At 45.9% G+C, this 24,588-nt stretch overlaps 1 protein-coding gene across 1 annotated transcript in view; it reads right to left on the minus strand.

The window, feature by feature from the left end:
• cldn15b (claudin 15b) overlaps positions 1 to 24,588 on the minus strand; it is a gene marked incomplete at its 3' end in the record, with an annotated part of 72,622 nt that overhangs the window by 3,348 nt on the left and 44,686 nt on the right. Inside the window, exon 6 of the mRNA XM_081367046.1 lies at positions 2,073 to 2,237. Within this exon, the coding sequence (XP_081223172.1) occupies positions 2,073 to 2,237 (165 nt within the window). The remainder of the gene's footprint in view (positions 1 to 2,072; positions 2,238 to 24,588) is intronic.

Raw genomic sequence — 24,588 nt, forward strand, 5'->3', positions numbered from 1 at the left:
TTTCAAACATCTACATTTTAAAGTCTAATTGGTTAAAAAACTAAACTAAAGTGTGCATGTAGTCCATAAAATCAGTCATCATGACATTACTGTACACACACGCCCATGCAGAGTCAGCTGGCGTTGGTGTTGACATCACCGACGAGCACGCACTTTTAGCCAATCAGCGATCAGCAGTAATCAAATATGGGATGTGAAATATGTCCATGGTCATGTGCACACTAGCCTAACCTTACCAGACATCGGCAACTTTTACACCGTCCAGACTGCACTATACTCGACCCTGACAGCTGCTGAAAAAGGTTTGAATCAACGATTAATCCATTTTGACTGCTAAATTCTGCATTATATTCTGCAATGTGTACTTCCGAGGGTTGTCATCGGTTCGGTTCGTTTTGACCGTGTCCATCTGGACATTTTAGTCATATTGACTAATTCTCCTTAATTATTGCCCTGTTTTGATCTGTTTTCCTGGAATTTTTTTTTTTATTATTTTATTTTATCATTGTTATTTTGTTTCAAGGAGATACAAATTGTGCTTATCAACCTTGAATGACATGATCAAATTATTTTGCCAGTAAAATTTTGAGCGTTTTTTTCTTGTAGTGGGCGGGTTTTGGTGAGCTTTTGGGATGGAAATCACCGTCCCGATCTGGCAACACTGCTGTCAAGTCAAGTAATCTTCATTGATATAGCGCTTTTAACAATGTAGATAGTTCCAAAGCGGCTTTACAGAGATACAAGGATAGTTTAAAGTAACAGAGATTGTTTTGGCTTTATAGCAGTTCTTGAATAAAGTTATTTTCCAGCTAAAGTTAATTTGACTGATTCACTTCCGTCACAACTCCGATTGTACTCTGAAGTGAAGCGATGCGTTCGTGTAAGAAAAATATCCATATTTAAAACTTTATTCGACTAAAATAACTAGCTTCCGGCAGACGGCCATACACAAGTTGACTTATGGCAAAAGAGTAACACTTGATAATGTATGACGTAGGATGTAGGAGTACGGTTTGACGCCTCTCGCGGTTCAAACAAACGTTCGTCATTATGTTGTGCGTCAAGTTCAAGGGTTAGTCTTTCGCCGTAAATCAATACGTACGGCCGTCTGCCGGAAGCTAGTTATTTTAGTCAATAAAATTTTAAATATGGATATTTTTCTTACACAAACTCATCGCTTCACTTCAGAACACCTTTATTAACCTGCCAGAGCCGTGTCGAGCACTTTTATCATGGATGGATGCACTTTCATGGACTTCCAAAAAAATATTCCCATTGACTCCCATTATAAGGCTTGGAAGAAAAAAGAGCCATTTTTTTTATATAACTCAGATTGTATTCGTCTGAAAGAAGAATGTCCTATACACCAAAGGATGACTTCAGGGTGAGTAAATCATGGGCTAATTTTAATTTTTGGGTGAGCTCTTCCTTTAACTTTACCCTGATTTCCTTTACTGTATATGACAGGTGGTAAGACAGTGAAGGGTTACAAATTTAAGAATCTATTTCAGATATGCTTCCTTACATAACATCACGGTGAAGAATACTGATTTTAGCATTTGAGGTCTTAATTTAGATAGTATATAAACTGAGAAAGTGATTATTGAGTTTACAGCAAGATATTCCTGCCCGACCTGTTTTTCCTTTGTAAGTTAAATGAGTCAGATCACGGAGACGCTAACCTATTGTCTTTAATGGCTCTTGGAGCAAAAGCCACAGTCTAGATGTTGAATCGTTTGGCTGATTGGATTAGCACATATGCATTTGAGTGGTTATGCTAATTGGATTGAGACTGCCTGTCTGGGGCGGGTTCCTTAACCTGAATATTCATTTACAAGCTTTGTTTGAATTTGTCTCCACCTTCAAAAGTCCCTCCTCCTAAAATGCCTATAAGACACCATGTAAATTTATGTTAGATTAGATCATGTTGGAAGTACTACAGCGACGTACAGCGGAGTTCTCAATAAAGAATAACTTCCATTGAACGCGATCCCAACTGTCTCCTGGTCTCTGCTTCGATGAAAGAAAACTTTACAACAACAGTAAAGGACATCACTTGGTGACATTCTTACCTTGCAGTATGAAGAAGACGCCTCCAGCCCCAGCGATACGGCCCTTCATTATGTAATTCTCCCCTCCTATCTTGGAACACTGCATACCCACTAGAGTTGCCACCAGCCCGAATGCGCCTAGCACAATGGATGTGATCATTAATGCACGGCATGCTTGGATTAAACCTGAGAAAACAGAGAAGGAACAGTTACAAGTCTGACAGTTATAGTAAATAGTAAAATAAAACAATAAAGATATGTGAATAAGATACAAATATGTATATACGTACAAAATAGATATTAATATGTACAGGTGTGCTATATACAAACAGAATAGAATAGATTTAAAGATAGCACTTTACAATTAGGTTTCATTAGCTTCATGTTAACTACATCAGTTAACATGAACTCCACTTCTACAGCATTTATTAATCTTAGTTCATGTTAATTTCAACATTTGCTAATTGATACTTTGCAGTCACGTGATATCTGGCAGGCAACAAACGCAGTTAGTGCATCCAATCGCACAACAACTATCTGACATGTCGTGTACATCTCAAAACACCAACTTTTGTATATTAAAACTGGCAACGCCCTGGCAAGATCCTTGATTAGTTTACTGGTTTTCGTTGCTAGAGAATGACGTTCTACAACTGACGTCACGTGCAAAGTATCAATACATTATTAAAATCAAAAGCTGTATTTGTTAACATTAGTTAATGCACTGTGAAGTAACATGAACAAACAATTAATAGTTGTATTCTTATTAACTAACTTTAACAAAGATTAACAAATACAGTCACAAATAAATTGCTCAATTAACAGTGAGTGAAATAAGTAGAGATGGGGTATTGTAAAATAAATGTAAGTGGTATTGCACATGGTTATCATTGCACAGTGCGGAGAACATTTAGCTGTTCATGAGGTAGATTGCCTGGGGGAAAAAACTTTCCTTGTGCCTAGGTGTTCTGGTGCTCAGTTCTCTGTAGCTCCGACCAGACGGCAAAAGTTCAAAGAGAAGTTGGCTTGGATGTGAGAGATCCAGAGTGATTTTTCTGAGCCCTTTTTTTTCCACTTTGGATGTATGCAGTTCATGGAGGGTGGGCAGGGAAGCACCAATAATCCTCTCAGCAGTCCGAACCATCCTTCGGTTGTCTTCTGTAGTCTTCTGATGTCTGATTTTGGTAGGTAAACCAAACCAGTAATTGAAGTGCAGAGGACAGATGGCTGATGGACATTGATGGCTGAGTTGAACTGCATTAGTAGCACCTGTGGTAAGTTGAACTTCTTCAGCTGGCGAAGGTAGTACAACCTCTGCTGGGCGTTTTTCACAATGTGATTGTCCCACTTCAGGTTCTGAGGGATGGTAGAGCCCAGCAACTTGAAGAACTCCATGGCAGCCACATTGTTGTTCATGATGGTGAGTAGGGGGAGTGCTGGGGTGTTCCTCCTGAAGTCCACTATCATCTCCACTGTTTTGAGCGTGTTCAGCTCCAGGTTGTTATGACTGCACCAGACAGCCAGTTGTTCAACCTTCTGTCTGTATGCAGACTCGTAACCATTGTGGATTAGGGCCGGTGTCATCTGAAATCTTCAGAAGTTTGACCGAATTATCTTTAGCAGTGCAGTTATTTTTGTGCAGGGAGAACAGCAGTAGGAAGAGCACACATCCCAGTCCTGTTTGGGAAAAGACAGCGTTGTGCTCTATAGTGAAGGTAAAGCCAGTTTTTTTTTTTAATGCCCAAGGACGAGCATGTGAAGAATTAGTAGTTAAAATTCATCTTTACCACAATATCACAGCAGTATAATCCTAAACTTTTGCTGTGTTCCCTTTATTTTACTGACGACTGCTTCTCAAATCTTGGAGTTCTTGGTCTGATTCACAAACCGTTTTTACTCTTGAAAGATGGTGTTCAAAAAACGTAGTTTTGAGTTTTATATTGTCAAGTCATGTCAAGTCAAGTCATCTTCATTTATATAGCGCTTTTAACTATGTAGATTGTTTCAAAGCAGCTTTACAGAGATAAACGTATAATTTAAGGTAACAGAGATTGTTTTGGCTTTATAGCGGTTCTTTAATAAAGTTATTTTCCAGCCAAAGTTAGTTTTGATTGATTCGCTTCCGTCGCACTGATCATTTGTTATTAAATTAGGGGCCGCTAAGACGACACCATTCTCTCTACACAGACTTTAAACGCGAACCTGTGAGAAACGCTGATGGCGGTCACATGTGCATTAAGAATTGGTTCTATAGTTATGTGCGTTTGAATATATGTGCGCAGGTTTGTAATTCCCTACAAACCAAGCCTAAACAAAGTACTGGTCTTTCTTTATAAATTTTGATACAGAATTTTATTTTGTCACTTCGGTGTAGGTACGCGAAACGAATTTTCCCGACAACGCTTTATCTGTAGAGTGGTAAAGGGATCCTCCATAGGGAGAGACTAGTTGGCACTTCAGCACTGCATTGTCATCGGGTCCAGGCGAAGGTCCTTTGTCAGATCTGGATACGGCCTGGATCCGGCAGGCTGCGGGAAAACCTCGGGATAAACAAAGACACTAAAATTAGCGTAGATGCCATTCTTCTTATGATGTAACAAGTACATCAGGATTTATGGGAAGTGTTCCCGGTTCCGGCTGGCCTAATCTATGCAGCCTAACATTGAATTATAGAAGTCTATAAATCAAGTAACACTAATAGAGAGATACAACCACGATTGTTTGTGACTCTAACGAGAGCAGTCTCGGTACTATGGTACGGTCTAAATCCGGACTGAAAATCCTCGCAGATATCATTTCTTTCAAGAAAGGAACACAGTTGTGAGGATACTGCTTTTTCTAATATCTTTGACAGAAAAGGCAGATTCGAGATTGGCCTGTAATTGACTAATTCTGTAGGATCAAGTTGCGTTTTTTTAACAAACTGTTTAATCATAGCCAGCTTAAAGGTTTTTGGTACATATCCTAATGACAAAGATGAATTAATGATATTAAGAAGAGGATCTATGACCTCTGGGAGCATCTTTTTCAGTAGCTTTTACAGGCCAGAGCAAAATAGTTAGAAGGGCAAACCAAAATCAGTGTCAGTAAACAGGCAATGGGGTCAAAATACCAAACAGTGTTTACAATTGCACAATTACTACTTTCTAATTCACTCACAGAGAACAAACTGTGACGTTAATCTAAAGAAACTAGGTGAGGACTCAAATGCAAAGGGGAAAAAACAATATTTATTACAAAAAGAAACACTAAACACAAAACAAAACCCACGAGGGGGAAAACATAACTAAATACAAAACAACCACAACTTCAAAAATGAACATACCAAAGGGTCACGGGGGAACAGGAGACGGGTACAAGACAACGATCCGACACAGACTGCAAACACAAAGGAACTTATAAAAGGGACAAATCAGGCAGGTGATGAGGAACAACAGGTGGGGCAAATGAAACCAATAATAAGATAACAAGGAGGGTGGGGTCAAACAGTGACAGGAACACAAACACCACATGTGCTACACGAGACAGGACAGGCATGTGACATTACCCCCTCCTTAAGGAGCGGCTACCAGACGCTCCACTAGGGACGGGAGGGACAGACCAGGGCGGGACGGGAGGGACAGACCAGGGCGGGACGGGAGGGACAGACCAGGGCGGGACGGGAGAGACAGACCAGGGCGGGACGGGAGGGACAGACCAGGGCGGGACGGGAGGGACAGACCAGGGCGGGACGGGAGGGACAGAACAGGGTGAAACAGGAGGAACGGGAAAGACAGACCAGAGTGGGGCAGGGAAAATGGACAGTTCGGGCGGCCAGGGCGGAGCAGAGAGTCCATCGGGCGGCCAGGGCGGAGCACACTCTCCCTCGGGCGGCCAGGGCGGAGACCCTCCCTCGGGCGGCCAGGGCGGAGACCCTCCCTCGGGCGGCCAGGGCGGAGACCCTCCCTCGGGCGGCCAGGGCGGAGACCCTCCCTCGGGCGGCCAGGGCGGAGACCCTCCCTCGGGCGGCCAGGGCGGAGACCCTCCCTCGGGCGGCCAGGGCGGAGACCCTCCCTCGGGCGGCCAGGGCGGAGACCCTCCCTCGGGCGGCCAGGGCGGAGACTCTCCCTCGGGCGGCCAGGGCGGAGACTCTCCCTCGGGCGGCCAGGGCGGAGACTCTCCCTCGGGCGGCCAGGGCGGAGACTCTCCCTCGGGCGGCCAGGGCGGAGACGACCCCTCGGGCGGCCAGGGCGGAGACGACCCCTCGGGCGGCCAGGGCGGAGACGACCCCTCGGGCGGCCACGGCGGAGACGACCCCTCGGGCGGCCACGGCGGAGACGACCCCTCGGACGGTGGAACTGGCACCACCGGCTCAGGCACTGGAACTGACACCACCGGAACTGGCACTGGAACTGGCACCACCGGCTCAGGCACTGGAACTGGCACCAACGGCTCTGGAACAGGAACTGGCACCACTGACTCAGGAACAGGCACCATCGACTCAGGCACTGGAACTGGCACCAACGGCTCAGGCACTGGAACTGGCACCACCGGCTCAGGCACTGGAACTGGCACCACCGGCTCAGGCACTGGAACAGGAACTGGCACCACCGACTCAGGAACAGGCACCATCGACTCAGGCACTGGAACTGGCACCAACGGCTCAGGCACTGGAACAAGAACTGGCACCACCGACTCAGGAACAGGCACCATCGACTCAGGCACTGGAACTGGCACCAACGGCTCAGGCACTGGAACTGGCACCAACGGCTCAGGCACTGGAACTGGCACCAACGGCTCAGGCACTGGAACTGGCACCACTGACTCAGGAACAGGCACCATCGACTCAGGCACTGGAACTGGCACCAACGGCTCAGGCACTGGAACTGGCACCAACGGCTCTGGAACAGGAACTGGCACCACTGACTCAGGAACAGGCACCATCGACTCAGGCACTGGAACTGGCACCAACGGCTCAGGCACTGGAACTGGCACTAACAGCTCAGGCACTGGAACTGGCACCACCGGCTCAGGCACTGGAACTGGCACCACCGGCTCAGGCACTGGAACTGGCACCACCGGCTCAGGCACTGGAACTGGCACCACCGGCTCAGGCACTGGAACAGGGACCACCGGCACTGGGACCACCGGCATTGGGACCACCGGCACTGGGACCACCGGCACTGGGACCACCGGCACTGGGACCACCGGCACTGGGACCACTGGACTCGGGACCACCGGAACTGAGGCCACCGGAACAGTCACGGAGGAAGTCTTCCTCTTCCTCCTCCGTTTCGAGACCACTGGAACTGGGGCCACTGGACTCGGGACCACCGGCACTGAGGCCACCGGAACTGGGACCCTCTTCCTGGCCTCTCGCTCCTGCAAGCGAGCGAGACCCTCCACCATTGCCTCAAAGGTACCTCTTTCATACACCCTCCTAAGCAACCAGTCCATGGGCTCATCGAGCGCATTAAAGAAAAGGTCCTTAAGAGGCCCTTCGTTCAGCTGTAGACCCTCCGCCGCTCTAAGGAATTCGGCCGCGAACTTCCTCAAATCAGCCCCTTGCTGGCGGAGGGAACTAAGTGCCTGAAAACGAATAATACGTTCGTATTGGGGGCATGCAACAGAGGGGGCTGGTGGGTGACGTGAAACCCCTTGCTGAGTCCTCGACATGGTCGGATCGTTATGTGACGTTAATCTAAAGAAACTAGGTGAGGACTCAAATGCAAAGGGGAAAAAACAATATTTATTACAAAAAGAAATACTAAACACAAAACAAAACCCACGAGGGGGAAAACATAACTAAATACAAAACAACCACAACTTCAAAAATGAACATACCAAAAGGGTCACGGGGGAACAGGAGACGGGTACAAGACAACGATCCGACACAGACTGCAAACACAAAGGAACTTATAAAAGGGACAAATCAGGCAGGTGATGAGGAACAACAGGTGGGGCAAATGAAACCAATAATAAGATAACAAGGAGGGTGGGGTCAAACAGTGACAGGAACACAAACACCACATGTGCTACACGAGACAGGACAGGCATGTGACACAAACAACCCAGCAAGCATTTTTGTATTTAAAAGACGTCTAATACCCGTTCAAACAAGGCAAAATTTGGTCAGTGAAAATTTTGTAAACTTCTAACCATAGCCCATGAAAAAATGCACAAGCTACGCATAGAATATGTCAAAGAAATTAAACCAAACACCTTGTAACTACTGTTGATTTTGCTGTAACTACTGTTGCACCAACAATACACTCCTAACAAAACAACTGAATGTTCCGCTAAAGGGAGTGACATCAGGGCTTTTAAAGGGGTGGTTGAATGTGATTTCACTTTTTTAACTTTAGTTAGTGTGTAATGTTGCTGTTAATGCTGTTAGCATAAACAACATCTGCAAAGTTATAACGCTCAAAGTTCAATACAAAGGGAGATATTTGCTTTTAAAGAAATCAATTTCTAAGGACTACAGCAAACGGCCGGTAGGGACTTCAAGACATTCCTCCAGGGTTAGTGACATCACTAACCCCAAAATTTACATAAACCCCTCCTCTGGGAACACAATAAATAAAGGGGGCGAGGCCATTTTATGTTGCTTTGGAGAAGAGTTGTTGTGGTAGTAGAGTGTCGTTGCCGCCATGCCGTCGAAACGCTGTTATTTTCACCCAGATTGCACTTTGTTCAGTCTTCCTAAGGACGGTGTAGTTAGGGAGCAATGGTTAAAAAAAAATTTCTCTCATAATTATAATCCAAATGTCGCTCTCTGTGCTGCACATTTTCCGGAGGAAAGTTTCCTCAATCTACGCGAGTTCAATGCAGGATTCGCACAATGACGTGTCCTGAAAGATGGAGCAGTTCCAATTTTAAAAACTGTTGTTTATGAGCCACAGCCTGTAAGTAGGGCTGAAACGATTAGTCGACATTGTCGACAATGTCGACAATAAAAAATTGTCGTCAAAATATTTTTGTTGTCCAGTAGTCGTTTGATCTCACTTGACCTAATGTAAGGGCCTGCAATATTGTGATTTGACCGCTATGGCGCTGTAGCGCTAGAGTGTAATGCAGCCCTTACAAATGCTATTGCGGTAGACACAGCGCGAATTATGACGGAGTGCAAATGAATCCGAACTAGCAAGGTGTGTGAAAGTTTCACAAAACTTCAAACCAAGAATGCTGTCCTGTGCAATACATGCAAGGCGGAACTTGCTTTTCACAGGAGCACAACATGCATGTTAAAGCACTTAAAGAGGAAACACCTCGGCACAAGAGGAGCCGGTGAGAGGTGAATGTTCTCCAGCTGGAGCTAAATAACTAGCAGTAAATCAATCACAAACAAACTTGTGTTTAATATCACCAGCACAGCGAACTTGGAATGTTTGTGGTTGTTGTCATTTATGTGATCAGTGTAAGTTATTCTTTGATTATAGCTTTTATGTATTGTTTATCTACATGCTTGTTTATCTACAGGCATGCTAAATATGGTTCCCTTTCGAACAGTCACTTCGTATTGCGTATACGCACTGACCGTTCGAAAGGGAACCATGTATATCTACAGGCATGCTAAACATGGTTCCCTTTCGAACGGTCACTTCGTATTGCGTATACGCAGTGGGGAAACTCCTTTTCCTCGATTTACTGAAGCCTATAATGTAAAACGCATTTTGCAGCTGCACAGCTAGCACAGTGAGTGTCTGGCTCACTCATTGGCTGTGCTGCGGCAACTGCACATCCAATGGCGTGGGCACCTCTCAATGGCGCGACCTTAGCCCATATTAATCCCCGAAAAATGCCATTTTAGCAGATTTTACTCCTTCAGCGACAACTTCACGTCTCTGAATCCTTTGAAAGCCTTCACCATTAAAACATAGTTTTTTCTCCTGTCGCCGTTCTCCTGTGGTCATCCAGCATCGACGCATATCCTTTCAATTATTATTGTGATTTATAAAGAGCGCGAGCGTTGTTCCAAATGCCTCGCTCCTCTTGTGCCACGTGCAGATGCATCTGCACGAGGCCTACAGGCTTATTACATCATGCGCTCGCGGCTAGCTCTCCTTTGGGATGGCAAACCGCCTCTCGCGCTCCCCCCGTTTCTTCCCTCGTCGAGCCTCGACGGAAGAAGCGCATGGGTAGATGTTCGCGCGGCTAGCTCTCTTTATGACGGAAGAGAGCTACCCCGCCCTCTGTTTTACACGTCACACAGAAGTGCGTTTTCTCTGAAAATGCTCTCTCATGCGCTTGCCCGCTTCCTTCTCTCATTGAGCAGCGACAGAAGAAGCGCGTGGTCAGATGTGCGGATCGATAAGCGGATCGGCTTATTACATCATGCGCTCGCGGCTTGCTCTCTTTTGGGACGGCAAACCACCTCTCTCGCTCCCCCCGTTTCTTCCCTCGTCGAGCCTCGACGGAAGAAGCGCGCGGGTAGATGTTTGCGCGGCTAGCTCTCTTTACGACACAAGAGAGCTACCACGCCCTCTGTTTTGCACATCACACAGAAGCGCGTTTTCTCTGAAAATGTTCTCATGCGCTTGCCCGCTTCCTTCCCTCATTGAGCAGCGACAGAAGAAGAGCGTGGTCAGATGTGCACGCGGCTATCTCTCTTTACGACACAAGAGAGCTACCGCTCCCTTACATTCTGTTCATCACGCAGAACCGTCTCCGTGATTCAGACACAACATGCCTGTGTTTTCATGCCTGGAATCAACCCGCTAAAACCGTTCTCTCTCAATGCAAGAACAAGCCGCCATTCTAAGTACTATAAGAGTTATTCTCTGTTAATCCCACCCTGTGGCTCAGTGGTGGATTCGGAGACTCTCGCGCCAGAGACCTGAGTTCGAATCTTGGCTGCACTGAATCTTTTCACCAAAGCGAACGAGTTCACACCGGCCCCGCTCCCGCGTGACTCACCCTCTTTGGCAACGTCCAGGAAAGGGGTTGGTCAGGCTCAACGTTTGACTCCGCCCCCCATCTAAACCCAGCACGAGTGCAATTGGACGAAGCATGGCCAGCTATTCATGTTAAATCACCTGCTCACAGGTGGCTGGGAATGTCCTCAAATCAGTCATTAGGCCCGTTACAAGCGCGCACCGCTCATGCCGCACACTATCACTGCAGTCAGTGCGCCCGCTATGAAACGGGCGCCGCCACAGATAGTCACTGCTCAAAATCCCATGACACTTCTCACAGCTCCCTGTCTAACTCAGGCAGCTGGAGATTTTATGATTGCTGCACTGCGCGCGCCTCTACAAACAAACGCCGTTCTCACGGCGACCCACGTAAAGCACAAAAAGAGTATGTTTCACATTCACAACAAACAGGTTCACGGTCCCCCTTCACTAGGCGGCCCCCTCCCTGTTGTTACACTGACTTTTCCCCAGACAAAAGCCTGTACAGTCAGTCCAACACTCGATATGTGCACAAATCACAATGTAAGGGTATCAGGTCCCCCTGTGTTAGGCAGCCCATCCCAAACTGTGTGTCAAACCCTAGCCACACAGGCGTTGGGTCATGTCGAGTTGGGTCATAAACACAAAGCGAGGCTACTCGCTCCAATTCACTCGCAGACCCCCAAAGTTTCAGGCGGTTGTCAAGACTTCGGTGAGAAGCAACGCGGGTCACGTGCTTCGCGCCGAAATACAGAATCTGTTAGTGTTGTGGAAAAATTCAGTATTTCTTATTATCATTTGTTTTCAAACTGTTAATTCCATTTAATCATATGTTTCTGTGAGGTTTTCCAGCAGCTGAGGAGGGGACAGGAAAGAGCAGGCCAATAAAACAGATGGGCAGGAAGATAATGAAATACCTGAGCACGAGAAAGAGTTTGGTTAGAAGAATACAGGGTTATTTAACTAATAAAAGAAGCACCAGGCCCTCTCCTTAGGGAAGTGGGAGGCAATTTAGGTCATAAATGAAGGCCTTTGGGTGTCTCAGGGACAAAGAACGGTGTGACCTGCACCAGGGGGTAGAAACCAGTCCGAACCAGCTGAAGATAGGGGGTATCTTTCTGGAAATTTATAAGAAACCTGGAAGGAGGAGTCTTTTTGCCAAGAAACTGTATAAAATGTCTATGTTTTATTTAGTCTATAGGTATTCTGTTTTCCAAACCGGGTAGCTGCGGTTTTTGTGAAAAGAATCCTCAAAGAATAAACTTTTCTCTTTATTACAGTTTTGCCTCTTGAATGTTTCTTACACCTGTTGATGCTGTGTTTTTCATTGAGATTTAAAAATTGCTATTACATTAGCAAAAGGGGCGATAGAGCTAGTCCCCCCCGCTCTAAAACACTTGGGTTTCTACAGCCGCTATTTTCTAGTCCCGAAAAAAGACGGTGGTCTCATACCCATACTAGATTTGAGACATTTGAACAAGGCTCTCATGAGACGGTCTTTCAAAATGTTAACTGCCAAACATATCTTCGCGCAAGTTCGCCCAGGGGATTGTTTTTTTACGGTGGATCTGAAAGATGCATACTTTCACATTCAGATAAACCCTCATCACAGGCCATTCTTGAGATTCGCCTTCGAGGGTCAGGCTTATCAATACACCGTTCTGCCGTTCGGTCTATCCCTAGCACCCCGTACATTCACAAAGTGCATAGATGCAGTGCTTTCTCCCCTGAGACATCAGGGAGTGCGCATGCTAAATTATCTCGATGACTGGCTGGTACTGGCACAGTCGAGAACCGAGCTACTGTCACACAGGGATTTGATTCTCGGCCATTTGAAATGTCTGGGTCTCAAAATCAATGTAACCAAGAGCAAACTGACCCCCAGCCAGATCGAGGTCTTTCTGGGCACAGTTATCGACTCTATAACGATGACAGCGCGGCTTACACGAGAGCGCGCGCTCTCTGTGCGAACACTAGCAGCCTCATTCAAGGCGAGCGAGCGCGCACTTCTAAAGAAATTTCAGAAACTTCTCGGTCTCTTGGCAGCAGCATCGTCAGTACTCCGTATGGGATTACTTATGGGTTTTAGCTAGGAGGTTGAACCCCTCCAGACCTCCATCCGTGCCATCTTGGGACCTCTCCACGATCCTTGGGGCCCTGAAAAGTCCACCTTTTGAACCACTCCAATCGGTTGATCTTAAACCTCTCTTGCTAAAGACTGCTCTCCTGCTGGCAGTGGCATCTATCAAGCGAGTGGGAGATCTGCAGGCCCTCTCCGTGAGCCCTTCATGTTGGAGTTTGGGTTGGATGACTCCAGGGTCAACCTCAAACCCAGACATGGCTATGTACCCAAAGTGCTCTCAACGCCGTTTAGAGCACAGATCTTCACATTATTAGCCCTTCCACCTTCTGCTGAGGCTGAGGAAGCTAATCTACTCTGCCCTGTCAGAGCACTGAGAATCTATCTGGAGCGTTCTGCGTCTTTTAGACAATCAGAACAGCTCTTTGTCTGTTTTGGTGGCCGATCTAAGGGTTATCCAGTCATTAAGCAAAGACTGCCTAGATGGATAGTGGATGCCATATCTGTGGCATATACCTCAGTGGGTCAGGTTTGCCCTATAGGTATAAAGGCTCATTCGACTAGAGGCATGGCCTCGTCTTGGGCTTGGTCCTCTGGTTTTCCCATTCAGTATAGTTGTGATGCTTCATAGAACCTGGAAATCATCTGACCGTTTTTACAAGGAGGGACAGAGCAGTGTAGAATAATGGTTATATGTGAAAAATAATGTGAATTTTTAAAAACGAAGCATGAACACATGTTACAGTGCCCCCCACAAACACAATCAAGCCTTTGAAAAAAGGTGTTTTACCACCCCTTTAAAGTGTGCCTGGAATTGACTGCAGTCACTGCACCAATCAGGTTGGAACACTTATTAGCCTGAATGAGCCAATCATCACCATCCCTGGACACAAAGGCTGCGTTCCAAATCGCATACTCTCTTGGGTAGGTACTTATTATGAATAAGTAATTACTTCACGACAACTAAAAAAGTATGCTCTATAGTGGTTTATCAGTGGTTCCCAAAACTTTTTGAAAGTATGGCCCCTTTGTAGTGTTTTTTTTTTTCCACGGCACCCCAACCCAATTAAACTAAACGTATATGTGTACATACATATATAAAATTAAATCCAGTCGAGCAAACAACAAATGAAACATAAAACAGCAGCATGAATTTATTATAAATGCATCACAACAGACATAATATGAGGTGAAACAACCCATTCAAATGAACCATCTGTCTTTTACAACTGGATGACACATCAACAGACTGATTTGAACCAATTACTGTATATGTGGGTTTCATTGGAACAAAACACATTTAAAGACTGATACTTAACTCTTTAAATAATAATAAACATCTCCAATTAATTTTTTTTCTTTAGTTTCTCATTTGCTTTGTTCAAACCTGACCTTTTAACTTAAAAAATGAAACAACAATACATGTGCATTGAACTGTGTCACATGCATTTTAATGGGATGCGCCTGCTTTTGTGAGCACAGCCTCTTGATACGGGGTAGACTGAGAATAGAGCAACTCGTAGATCGTGCTCCACTGACAGGTGCTGCCTTTTAACAATATGGATTGTTTCTGTTGGCGCTGCCATCTCAATTAGAGCTAGGTAACCGGTAATACATGATGAAGGATTAAAGGACTTAAACTCAGACATTATCTGGCGTTTAGCCTGCACACCCGCACAAGAGAGCAGCGGCCATTTTATTAATGATTGCACACCAGTGTATGTTACTCCACCCACTTCATGATCACAGTCAATTAGAGAATATATACAATTACATAGATCAACAGTTTCAAAGCAGTTTTACAGTGATAATAGGAAATTACCGTATAAGATTGTTTAGCCTTTACAACAGCTTTAGGATAAAGTTATTGTCCAGCTAAAGTTAGCTTTGATTGATTGATTCACTTCCATTGCGAAGATCATTAGTTATTGACTTAGGGTCCGCTAACTCAACACTGTTATAACAGGAAAACCCTTAACACGCTCCGGCCGCCCATTCGCACAAATGGTGCCTGGTGTCTCGAGAATGCACTCCCTGAAATAGGTTTGAAGGTGCAAACCTCAAAAACGCAAACCAGCGACAACGCTGAAGGTATGCGCGTTTGAATATATATGTGCACAGGCGTGTAGTCCTTCTTTACAAATCAACCCTCAATAAACGACTTGTCTGGCCTTAAAAATGTTTCACGAGTTCACATCTACATATAATTAATACAACAAGTTTATGCGTATTTGGCGTGCTGTCCGGGGGGAGGGCTCCGAGCTCGGAGTTAGGCCCGAACCCAAAGTACTCCCCCCAGTTGGTAAGTGTAGATGGAACTGGAAGTGTAGATGGAACTGGAAGTGAGGAGATGGGGTGGAGGAGGGATGCTGACAAACTTTCAATGAACAGAGATAGGTCTACTGTGAATTTATACTCTGTCATTGAGTTGATTACTGATTAATCTCCAGCTGTGCATAATTTGGTTAATTATCTGAACCTGCTCCTCCCGAACTTTGTTAAATAAAACCTCATATAATACAGAATTTTTTTGTCACGTCCGCGTAGCCACTTGAACCGGAATTATCCCGACAACATTTTATCTGTACTTAGGTAATGGGAAGGGAAGGAGGCCTTCACAGGGGAGGGACTGGTTGACACTTCAGGACTGTGTTGTCATCGTGTCCAGGCGCATCTGGATACGGCCTGGATCCGGGGCACTGCGGTAAACCTTGGATAATACATCAGGATTTATGGGGAGTGTTCCCGGTTCCAGCCGACTTAATCTATGCAGCCTAACATTGAATTATAGAAGTCTATAATGTGTTATGTGAATGCTAGGCCAAAGAGTTGTGTTTTTAGTCTAGATTTGAACTGACAGTGTGTCTGCTTCACGGACAATGTTAGGAAGATTGTTCCAAAGTTTTGGTGCTAAATAGGAAAAGGATCTACCGCCAGCAGTCGATTTTTATATTCAAGGTATTATAAACTGGCCGGAATTTTGAGATATCAATAGACGTGAAGGACTATAATGCATTAAGAGCTCGCTCAAGTACTGGGCAGCTAAACCATTTAGTGCTTTGTAAGTAATTAGCAACATTTGAAAATGTATACGATGTTTAATAGGGAGCCAATGCAGTGTTGACAGAACTGGGCTAATATGGTCATACTTTCTGGTTCTGGTAAGAACTCTAGCTGCTACATTTTGGACCAGCTGTAGTTTGTTCAGAGGTGGGCTGTCAGGGCCATCAGGGCCTTCTCTGCTGGCCCTGTCAAAATTTAATATATATATATATATATATATATATATATATATATATATATATATATTGTGAGGCTGAGCTGGATTTTCCATATGGCCCTGTTAAAATCTAAAATATATTTTTTCATTTTTACGATTATATTTCCAGAAAGAACATGGTTGTTTTTTGTGAGGCTGAGCTGGATTTTCCATATGTCATCTAAACGCATCACAGCTCTGTGGACCAGCACTAGTAGTATAGCTAGCCTTCTGTTGAAGCTGCCATTTTCCAACTTTGACTGACGTGTATCATTAGCCAATCAAATTTTGATGCGCAGTGACAGAACGCTCCAGGCTCCAGCAATGTGTCTGCACTAGCCCCCCGCTGATGTCATCAACCATTTGAAATTTTGGCGGGTTGTGAGTGATGTCAGTGAACTGAGAAATGGCCGCTGCCTTCACACCTCTTATCGATTCTGTTTTCGATCTCCTTCCTGTGCCTTTTTCAAGGCGTTCGTTTGCAGAGAAGAAAAAGATCATTTCAAAAGGAAGATCTACACCTAAGCTGGATGGGCTGACCAAGGCCGGAAAAGGTTTTGTGTGGCACTTTACTGAGGGTAACTACGACCGTTATGACTGACTTCAGCTAGCACTGAGCGGAACAAGCTATTTTGCTGGCCGTGTTTACTTTTAAATACCAGTGAGGGAACATGGAACAGCACGGGTTTTAACAGCCTTAATAGCTTCACCAAGGCAGCTATCAAACACCAGGCATCCGATCGTCACCTCACAGCGGTGGTACATTTGAAGACCTTTGGTGAGTCCAGGGTGGATTTGCAGCTGGATGAAGAGTGAACAAAAACTGGGACATACTGAAGCGCCTCATTGATTGTGTCATCTTTTTGGGACAGCAAGAATTGTCTTTCAGGGGACATGACGAGGGCAATGAGTTCCTGAATCGAGGTAATTACTTGGAGTTACTGTCTCTACTATCAGAATACGATGCTGACTTGCGACACCACCTTGCCACGGCCACCGTTTTTATGGGAACATCTGGGAAAATTCAGAACGATCTCATAAATGCAGTTGCTGAGGTGCTAAATGATTCCATCAAAAAAGAGATTACCAACACCAAGTTTGTCACAGTTATGGTGGATGAGACCACTGATTGCAGCAACGCTGCACAGCTGTCATTTGTACTCCGGTATGTTACTGACATCGAAGTAAAAGAAAGATTTTTAAAGTTTGAGGATGTCACAGGAAAAAAACGAGCTCATGATCTAGCAGCTTCAGTACTTGAAGTGTTGGGTAGCTACAATTGCAAAACAAAGTTAGTTGTACAGTCTTATGATGGAGCGGTTGCAATGGCATCCGGACTTAATGGTGTACAGGTGCGCGTAAAAGAAGACATTCCTCAGGCTCTTTTTATGCACTGTTATGCACACACATTAAATCTTGTGATGTCTCAGGGAGCATCAAAAATTAAGGATTGCAAGATTTTTTTTGCGAATCTGGGAGGATTGTCTGCATTTTTTACACGTTCTCCCAAGCGCTCAAAAACTGCTGGATGAGTTTTGCGAGAGGCGGCTGCCGCGGGTCTCTCAGGTGAGATGGAACTTTAACTCCAGGTTGGTGGGAATGGTTCATGACAAAAGAACTGAGCTGGTCAAGCTTTTCCAGCACATCCTCGTTCACGTGGAAGATTTTGACCGTGAAACGGTACATTGTGCATCAGGACACTTGTCACAATTGAAAAGCTTTGACTTCTGTTTTTTTTCTTTTTTCTTTCATCAACATTTTTGACTTTGCTGATGTGCTCTTCCGAATACTTCAAAATAAGAGCTTAGATGTGCAATTCAGTCTGTCCAGAATTGCAGATTTTTGCCAGATTCTTGAAGATGAGCGTGGGAAATTTGATGCCATCTATGAGAGGACAGCGGAGGCCGCGGGACAGCCGAGTGCAGGCAGAGGCCGAACAGACATGCACTACAAACAGCTACACACAGCGCTAATCAACAGCATTATCACACAAATCTGCAATCGATTTAAGGATCACAAGCAACTACTGTTTGTTGCAATGCTGGATGCACAGCTGCTTGCAAAGATCAAGCAGACATTTCCCGAAGCAGAGCTCAGGAGCCTGGATGAGAGCTACGGCGCACAGTTTGACTTGGGTAGACTCAGAGCTGAGCTCAAAGTGATGTACAGCATGACAAACTTTCAGGGAAAGAGTCCAAGTGACCTACTGACATTTCTGAGGAGCACGGGGCTTGCAGTCAGCATGTCACAGCTTCATGCCCTCACATGCTTGATCGTGACCATACCAGTGTCCATCGCATCAGTTGAGCGATCTTTCTCAGCTCTCAAGCGCATCAAAACGTATTCACGGAATACAACCGGACAAACACGACTCTCTGCACTGGCATCTATTGCCATAGAGAAGGAGCTGCTCATTCATCTTAAGCAGGACGCACAACTGCATGATGAGGTCATTGAACATTTCGTCAGAAAGGATTGGAGGATGGATTTCATTTACAAGTAATGGGTGAGTGTCTCACTGTTTAGTAGAGATAAAGTTATTGTGGTATTTTATACAGCATTTTTGTTATGGTTGTATCTGAATGGTATTGCTGTAGTTTGGGCTGTAGATGGTGATGCTGTGTTGATGTGCCTTGGTGCTCTTCAGTACCATGGAAAATTCCTTGTGTGTGCAAGCACACTTTAATAAAGCTCTTTCTGATTCTATATAGCTGTTATAATGCACAGTGCGAGGTGTGCGTGCGCTGTGGTTGAAGATCAACTGTCTCGTTGGTGTTACGCAATAGTACATTGTGATTGTATTTTGTATCTGTGTGTGTGGTGTGGTTACGATTGTCGGGGGAGGGGGATTGTTACTGAAGGCCCTGACTGAAACCCCACGGTACACTACTGAGTTTGTTTATTAAGCGTGCAGGGCAACCACCCATAATAGCATTACAATAATCTAGCCTTGATGTCATGAACACATGAACTAATTGTTCTGCATTTTTCATTGAGAGCATATGACGTAATTTGGATATATTTTTAAGATGAAAAAATGTGGTTTTACAGATACTAGACACGTGACTTTCAAATGAAAGATTGGTATCAAAGAGCACACCCAAGTTCCTAACCGACGACGAGGACTTAACAGAGCAGCCATCAAGTGTTAGACAGTATTCTAGGTTATTACGTGTAAGAGTTTTTTGTCCAATAATTAGAATCTCTGTTTTTTCAGAATTTGGAAGTAGGAAATTACTAGTCATCCAATTATTTATATCAGCAATGCATTCCGTTAATTTTGTGAATTGGTAAGTTTCATCAGGGTGTGAAGAAATATAGAGCTGCGTATCATCAGCATAACTGTGAAAACTAATGCCATGCTTCCTAATGATATCTCCCAAGGGTAGCATGTACAGAGTGAACAGCAACGGTCCTAGTATTGAGCCTTGTGTTACAAAGTGTCACGAACCGCACAAGGATGAAAGCAGACGGGATCCAAAATGCAGCAAGATGAGTTTTAATAGGGTAATCCAAAAACAAAGTCAAGACAGGCAGGGTTCAATATCCAGGAAATCAATACAAAACAATAAACAGGCAAGGCAGGAAAACACGAGAACAGAAGCGGCGTGACATACAACATTGATCCACAAGGAACACAAGACAAACAGGGCATTAAATACATGCATGACGAGGGGAAAAACGAGAGACAGCTGGTGATTACAATTACTAACACCTGGGTGTGATACACAGACAGGAATTGTGGGAGATGAAGTTCATGTGCATGACACCGTGGAGAAAAGGAGGACATCTAGTGGATACACGTGGAACACAACCAGACACTGTGACATTACCCCCCTTCAACGGAGTGGCTCCCAGACACTACAAGACAGGACAAGGAACAAAACAAAAACTCAGGAGGGAGGTGGCCCGGTGGAGGACCAGGGGGAGGGATGGGGGGCCAGGTCCATGGCGAGGAACAAGGACAGGGGGTGATGGCTTAACAGGTGGCCAGGACGGAGACGACAGTTCATCTGGCGGCCAGGGCGGAGACAACAGTCCGTCTGGCGGCCAGGACGGCGACTTTTCATCGGGCGGCCAGGGCGGAGACGACCCCTCGGGCGGCCACGGCACTGGAACAGACACCGGCTCAGGCACTGGAACAGACACCACCGGCTCAGGCACTGGAACAGACACCACCGGCTCAGGCACTGGAACAGACACCACCGGCTCAGGCACTGGAACAGACACCACCGGCTCAGGCACTGGAACAGACACCACCGGCTCAGGCACTGGAACAGACACCACCGGCTCAGGCACTGGAACAGACACCACCGGCTCAGGCACTGGAACAGACACCACCGGCTCAGGCACTGGAACAGACACCACCGGCTCAGGCACTGGAACAGACACCACCGGCTCAGGCACTGGAACAGACACCACCGGCTCAGGCACTGGAACAGACACCACCGGCTCAGGCACTGGAACAGACACCACCGGCTCAGGCACTGGAACAGACACCACCGGCTCCGGCACTGGAACAGACACCACCGGCTCCGGCACTGGAACAGACACCACCGGCTCCGGCACTGGAACAGACACCACCGGCTCAGAAACAGACACCACCGGCTCGGGCTCAGGAACAGGCACCACCGGCACAGGAACTGGCACCAACGGCTCAGGCACTGGAACTGGCACCAACGGCTCAGGCACTGGATCAGCTGGGCAGGCGACTGGCTCCGGCTCTGGATCAGCTGGGCAGGTCTCTGGCTCCGGCTCTGGATCAGCTGGGCAGGTCTCTGGCTCCGGCTCTGGATCAGCTGGGCAGGTCTCTGGTTCCGGCTCTGGATCAGCTGGGCAGGTCTCTGGCTCCGACTCTGGATCAGCTGGGCAGGTCTCTGGCTCCGGCTCTGGATCAGCTGGGCAGGTCTCTGGCTCCGGCTCTGGATCAGCTGGGCAGACCTCAGGGACAGCTTCCTCCCAGGCAGCAGTCTCAGGGACAGCTTCCTCCTCCGTAGCGGCCTTAGGGACAGCTTCCTCCTCCGCAGTAGCAGTCTCAAGAACAGACTCCTCCTCCACAGCAGCGGCGACTTCCAGGACATTGGGGAAATCGGGGACATTTCTCCTCCTCCTCTGTCGCCTACGACGGTGAGGTGCAGGCTCTGAGCTGGGTTCTGGAGCTTGAGCGGTGTCTGGTCTGGGCCGCGGCGGTGCACGCTCTGGGCTGGGCAGCGATGAGGTTTTCTTTGAACTGGGCAGCGATGACGCTTTCTCTGAACTGGGCGGCGATGAGCCCTTCTCTGAACTGGGCAGCGATGAAGCTTTCTCTGAACTGGGCAGCGATGAAGCTTTCTCTGAACTGGGCAGCGATGAAGCTTTCTCTGAACTGGGCAGCGATGAAGCTTTCTCTGAACTAGCGTGCCTCCTCCATGCCTGCACTACCTTTATCCCATAATAAAGACATACGGCCTTCCTCACCATAACTGTAGAGATGACGGGCCGATCCAGGATGTCTTTAGGGACAGCTGGCTGCACGGGCTTAGGGATGACAGCCGGCTGCACGGGCTTCGGGATGACAGCCGGCTGCACGTGCACGGGCTTTGGGATGACAGCCGGCTGCACGGGCTTCGGGATGACAGCCGGCTGCACGTGCACGGGCTTTGGGATGACAGCCGGCTGCACGTGCACGGGCTTCGGAACCTTGTCTGGTTGCACGGGCTTCGGGATCACGGACACTGTCTCGAGATCGAGGTCAGGACCGGGAAACTTCCTCCTCCTCTGCCGTCTCTGATGGCGAGTGGACGACTCTTGACTGGGTGGAGCACGTGGCGGAGGAATTTCGGCATCGAAAGGTGGCCAGACCGAGTGATGGGACTGGACCTCCTCCCGACCCTCCCCGCCTCCTCTACGACCTCCCCGAGTTCCACGGAACTTGGCCAAGCGGGTCCCCTTGAAGGACTCTTCATGGCGGGGGGCGTGGTCCGACACAAAACTCTCTGTGGGCTGAGGCTCAGGGGGTTTGACGATGAACCTTTCGTCTGTTTTCCGAGCCCACAGAGCAAAACACTCAAAAATGTTCATCCTGGGTTGGGACTCACTGAAAGACGGTTCTGGTGGTGGTTGTCTCCGCTCACCTCTTGCAGTGGAGAAATGGCGACGGGAACTCATACTGCTTGGATCTTCTTGGGGTGGATCAATCTGTCACGAACCGCACAAGGATGAAAGCAGACGGGATCCAAAATGCAGCAAGATGAGTTTTAATAGGGTAATCCAAAAACAAAGTCAAGACAGGCAGGGTTCAATATCCAGGAAATCAATACAAAACAATAAACAGGCAAGGCAGGAAAACACGAGAACAGAAGCGGCGTGACATACAACATTGATCCACAAGGAACACAAGACAAACAGGGCATTAAATACATGCATGACGAGGGGAAAAACGAGAGACAGCTGGTGATTACAATTACTAACACCTGGGTGTGATACACAGAGAGGAATTGTGGGAGATGAAGTTCATGTGCATGACACCGTGGAGAAAAGGAGGACATCTAGTGGAAACACGTGGAACACAACCAGACACTGTGACACAAAGTACAAAGGGTGGAGCTGAGCGGAGCGGACGGGACGATTCTCTCCTGAGAACAGTCCAATTGGCGGTAAATAAACATTTAAACTTTAAATATGTATGAAATATCTGTATTTTTTTCGCTTAATTATTTTCGTTTGGACATGCTCATATGTTGGTGTTCTGATATATATTATTTTAAATATATGCTGTAAAAGGTTATTATATGGTACAGTAGTTATTTTAGGCTGTTTAAATTGGAAAAAAGGAGGGGCCTAATTCGACTATCAATCTCACAGTCGAATCTTCGCAAGGATCATGCTATTTTGGTTATATGGGGGTGCTCAATGTCTGATTTCACATAGAACCACTGGTTTTCTGCCAATAAGTTAATATACAGCCTATTATGATAATGCTGTAAATAAAAATGTGAAAAGAAAGAAGCTTTTAATAAATATTTTTAACATGCGTGAATAATTCCAACCACCCCTGTGACAGATTTAAGTTTCACTTTCCACGGTAAGGTGACCAACAGAGGAGCATCTTGGCGGCAGGGATTTAAATCTTTAACAATGTCTGGGATAAGAAAAATCTAAAGTGTGGATGCACACCATCAGAAAGAATATTCTCCAAGGCTGGATTTAGCATCAGGAAAACCATGATCGCACTTTAACAAGTTGGTTTTCCTAGGGGCATTCTAAAACGCTTAACGTGAAAATCGTTTATTAGTGTGGCTTAATGTATATTATGTCAGTGGAATTAAAAGACCAAACTCAGTAAAGACCAAACTAAGCATACTATGTACAGAAAAGCAGATGAGCCCATGAACCCAACGTGTTTAATTACACGATAAGCCTCTTAACATGGCTTAACAAGACAGTCATATTAAAAGATCAAATTCTGTACACAGTACACACCTTATTAAGAAACCATACTATGTGCAGATAAGCAGATGAACCCAGAATATGAACACATATGAACCCACGTTAAGCGTTTTTCACATTAAGCATTTTAGAATTTACTTTATCCGACAAAGGAGCCGTTTTATTGGTTGGCACCTAGCCAATGAAATGGGACTTCGATGATGTCACGAAACCCGCGTGCACCGAAACGCTAACATGGCTTAATGCAAGATTAGACTGATATTAAAAGAAATAAACGATATTATCAAACTCATTAAACACAATGCTAATAATGCATACTACAGAAAAGCAGATGAGCACAGAATATGAACGCAACGTGTTAATTGAGACAGTGGTATTAAAAGACCAAACTCAGGAAACACCATACAAAGCATACAGAAAAACAATTGAGCACAGAATATGAACGCAACGTGTTTAATTGTACGTTAGTTTTGCACCTGATATATCGGGAAAAGAGTAGCAAAAGTCAAGGCGCGAAATTTGAAATTGCAGTGACAGATTTGAGAAGTTACAAGTGCCTAATTGAGGTAGTACCGCGAATGCGAATGTAAGATTAAACGCAAAATATATATTACAAGTTTGTGTCTGTCGTTGTATTTCTGTGAATGGCATTTTACACATTTGTGTCTAATCGTTTGCAGCTTCAGATTCAGAATACAGGTTTGTGACTATTGTATGCGAGTGCAAATTTCAACATTCAACTTCAGATTTTTATTTTACAGGGTTTCACATTGGAGCTGTGAGTGTAAATGTTCATGTACAAGTACGAATATTTATTGTACAAGTTCTCAAATTCACATCTATACATTTATACATTTTTATACATTTTCTTCTATATCTTCTGTAGGCCTACAT

The sequence above is a fragment of the Scardinius erythrophthalmus genome, assembly GCF_964197995.2.
Source record: "Scardinius erythrophthalmus genome assembly, chromosome: 5".
Classification (NCBI taxonomy): domain Eukaryota; kingdom Metazoa; phylum Chordata; class Actinopteri; order Cypriniformes; family Leuciscidae; genus Scardinius; species Scardinius erythrophthalmus.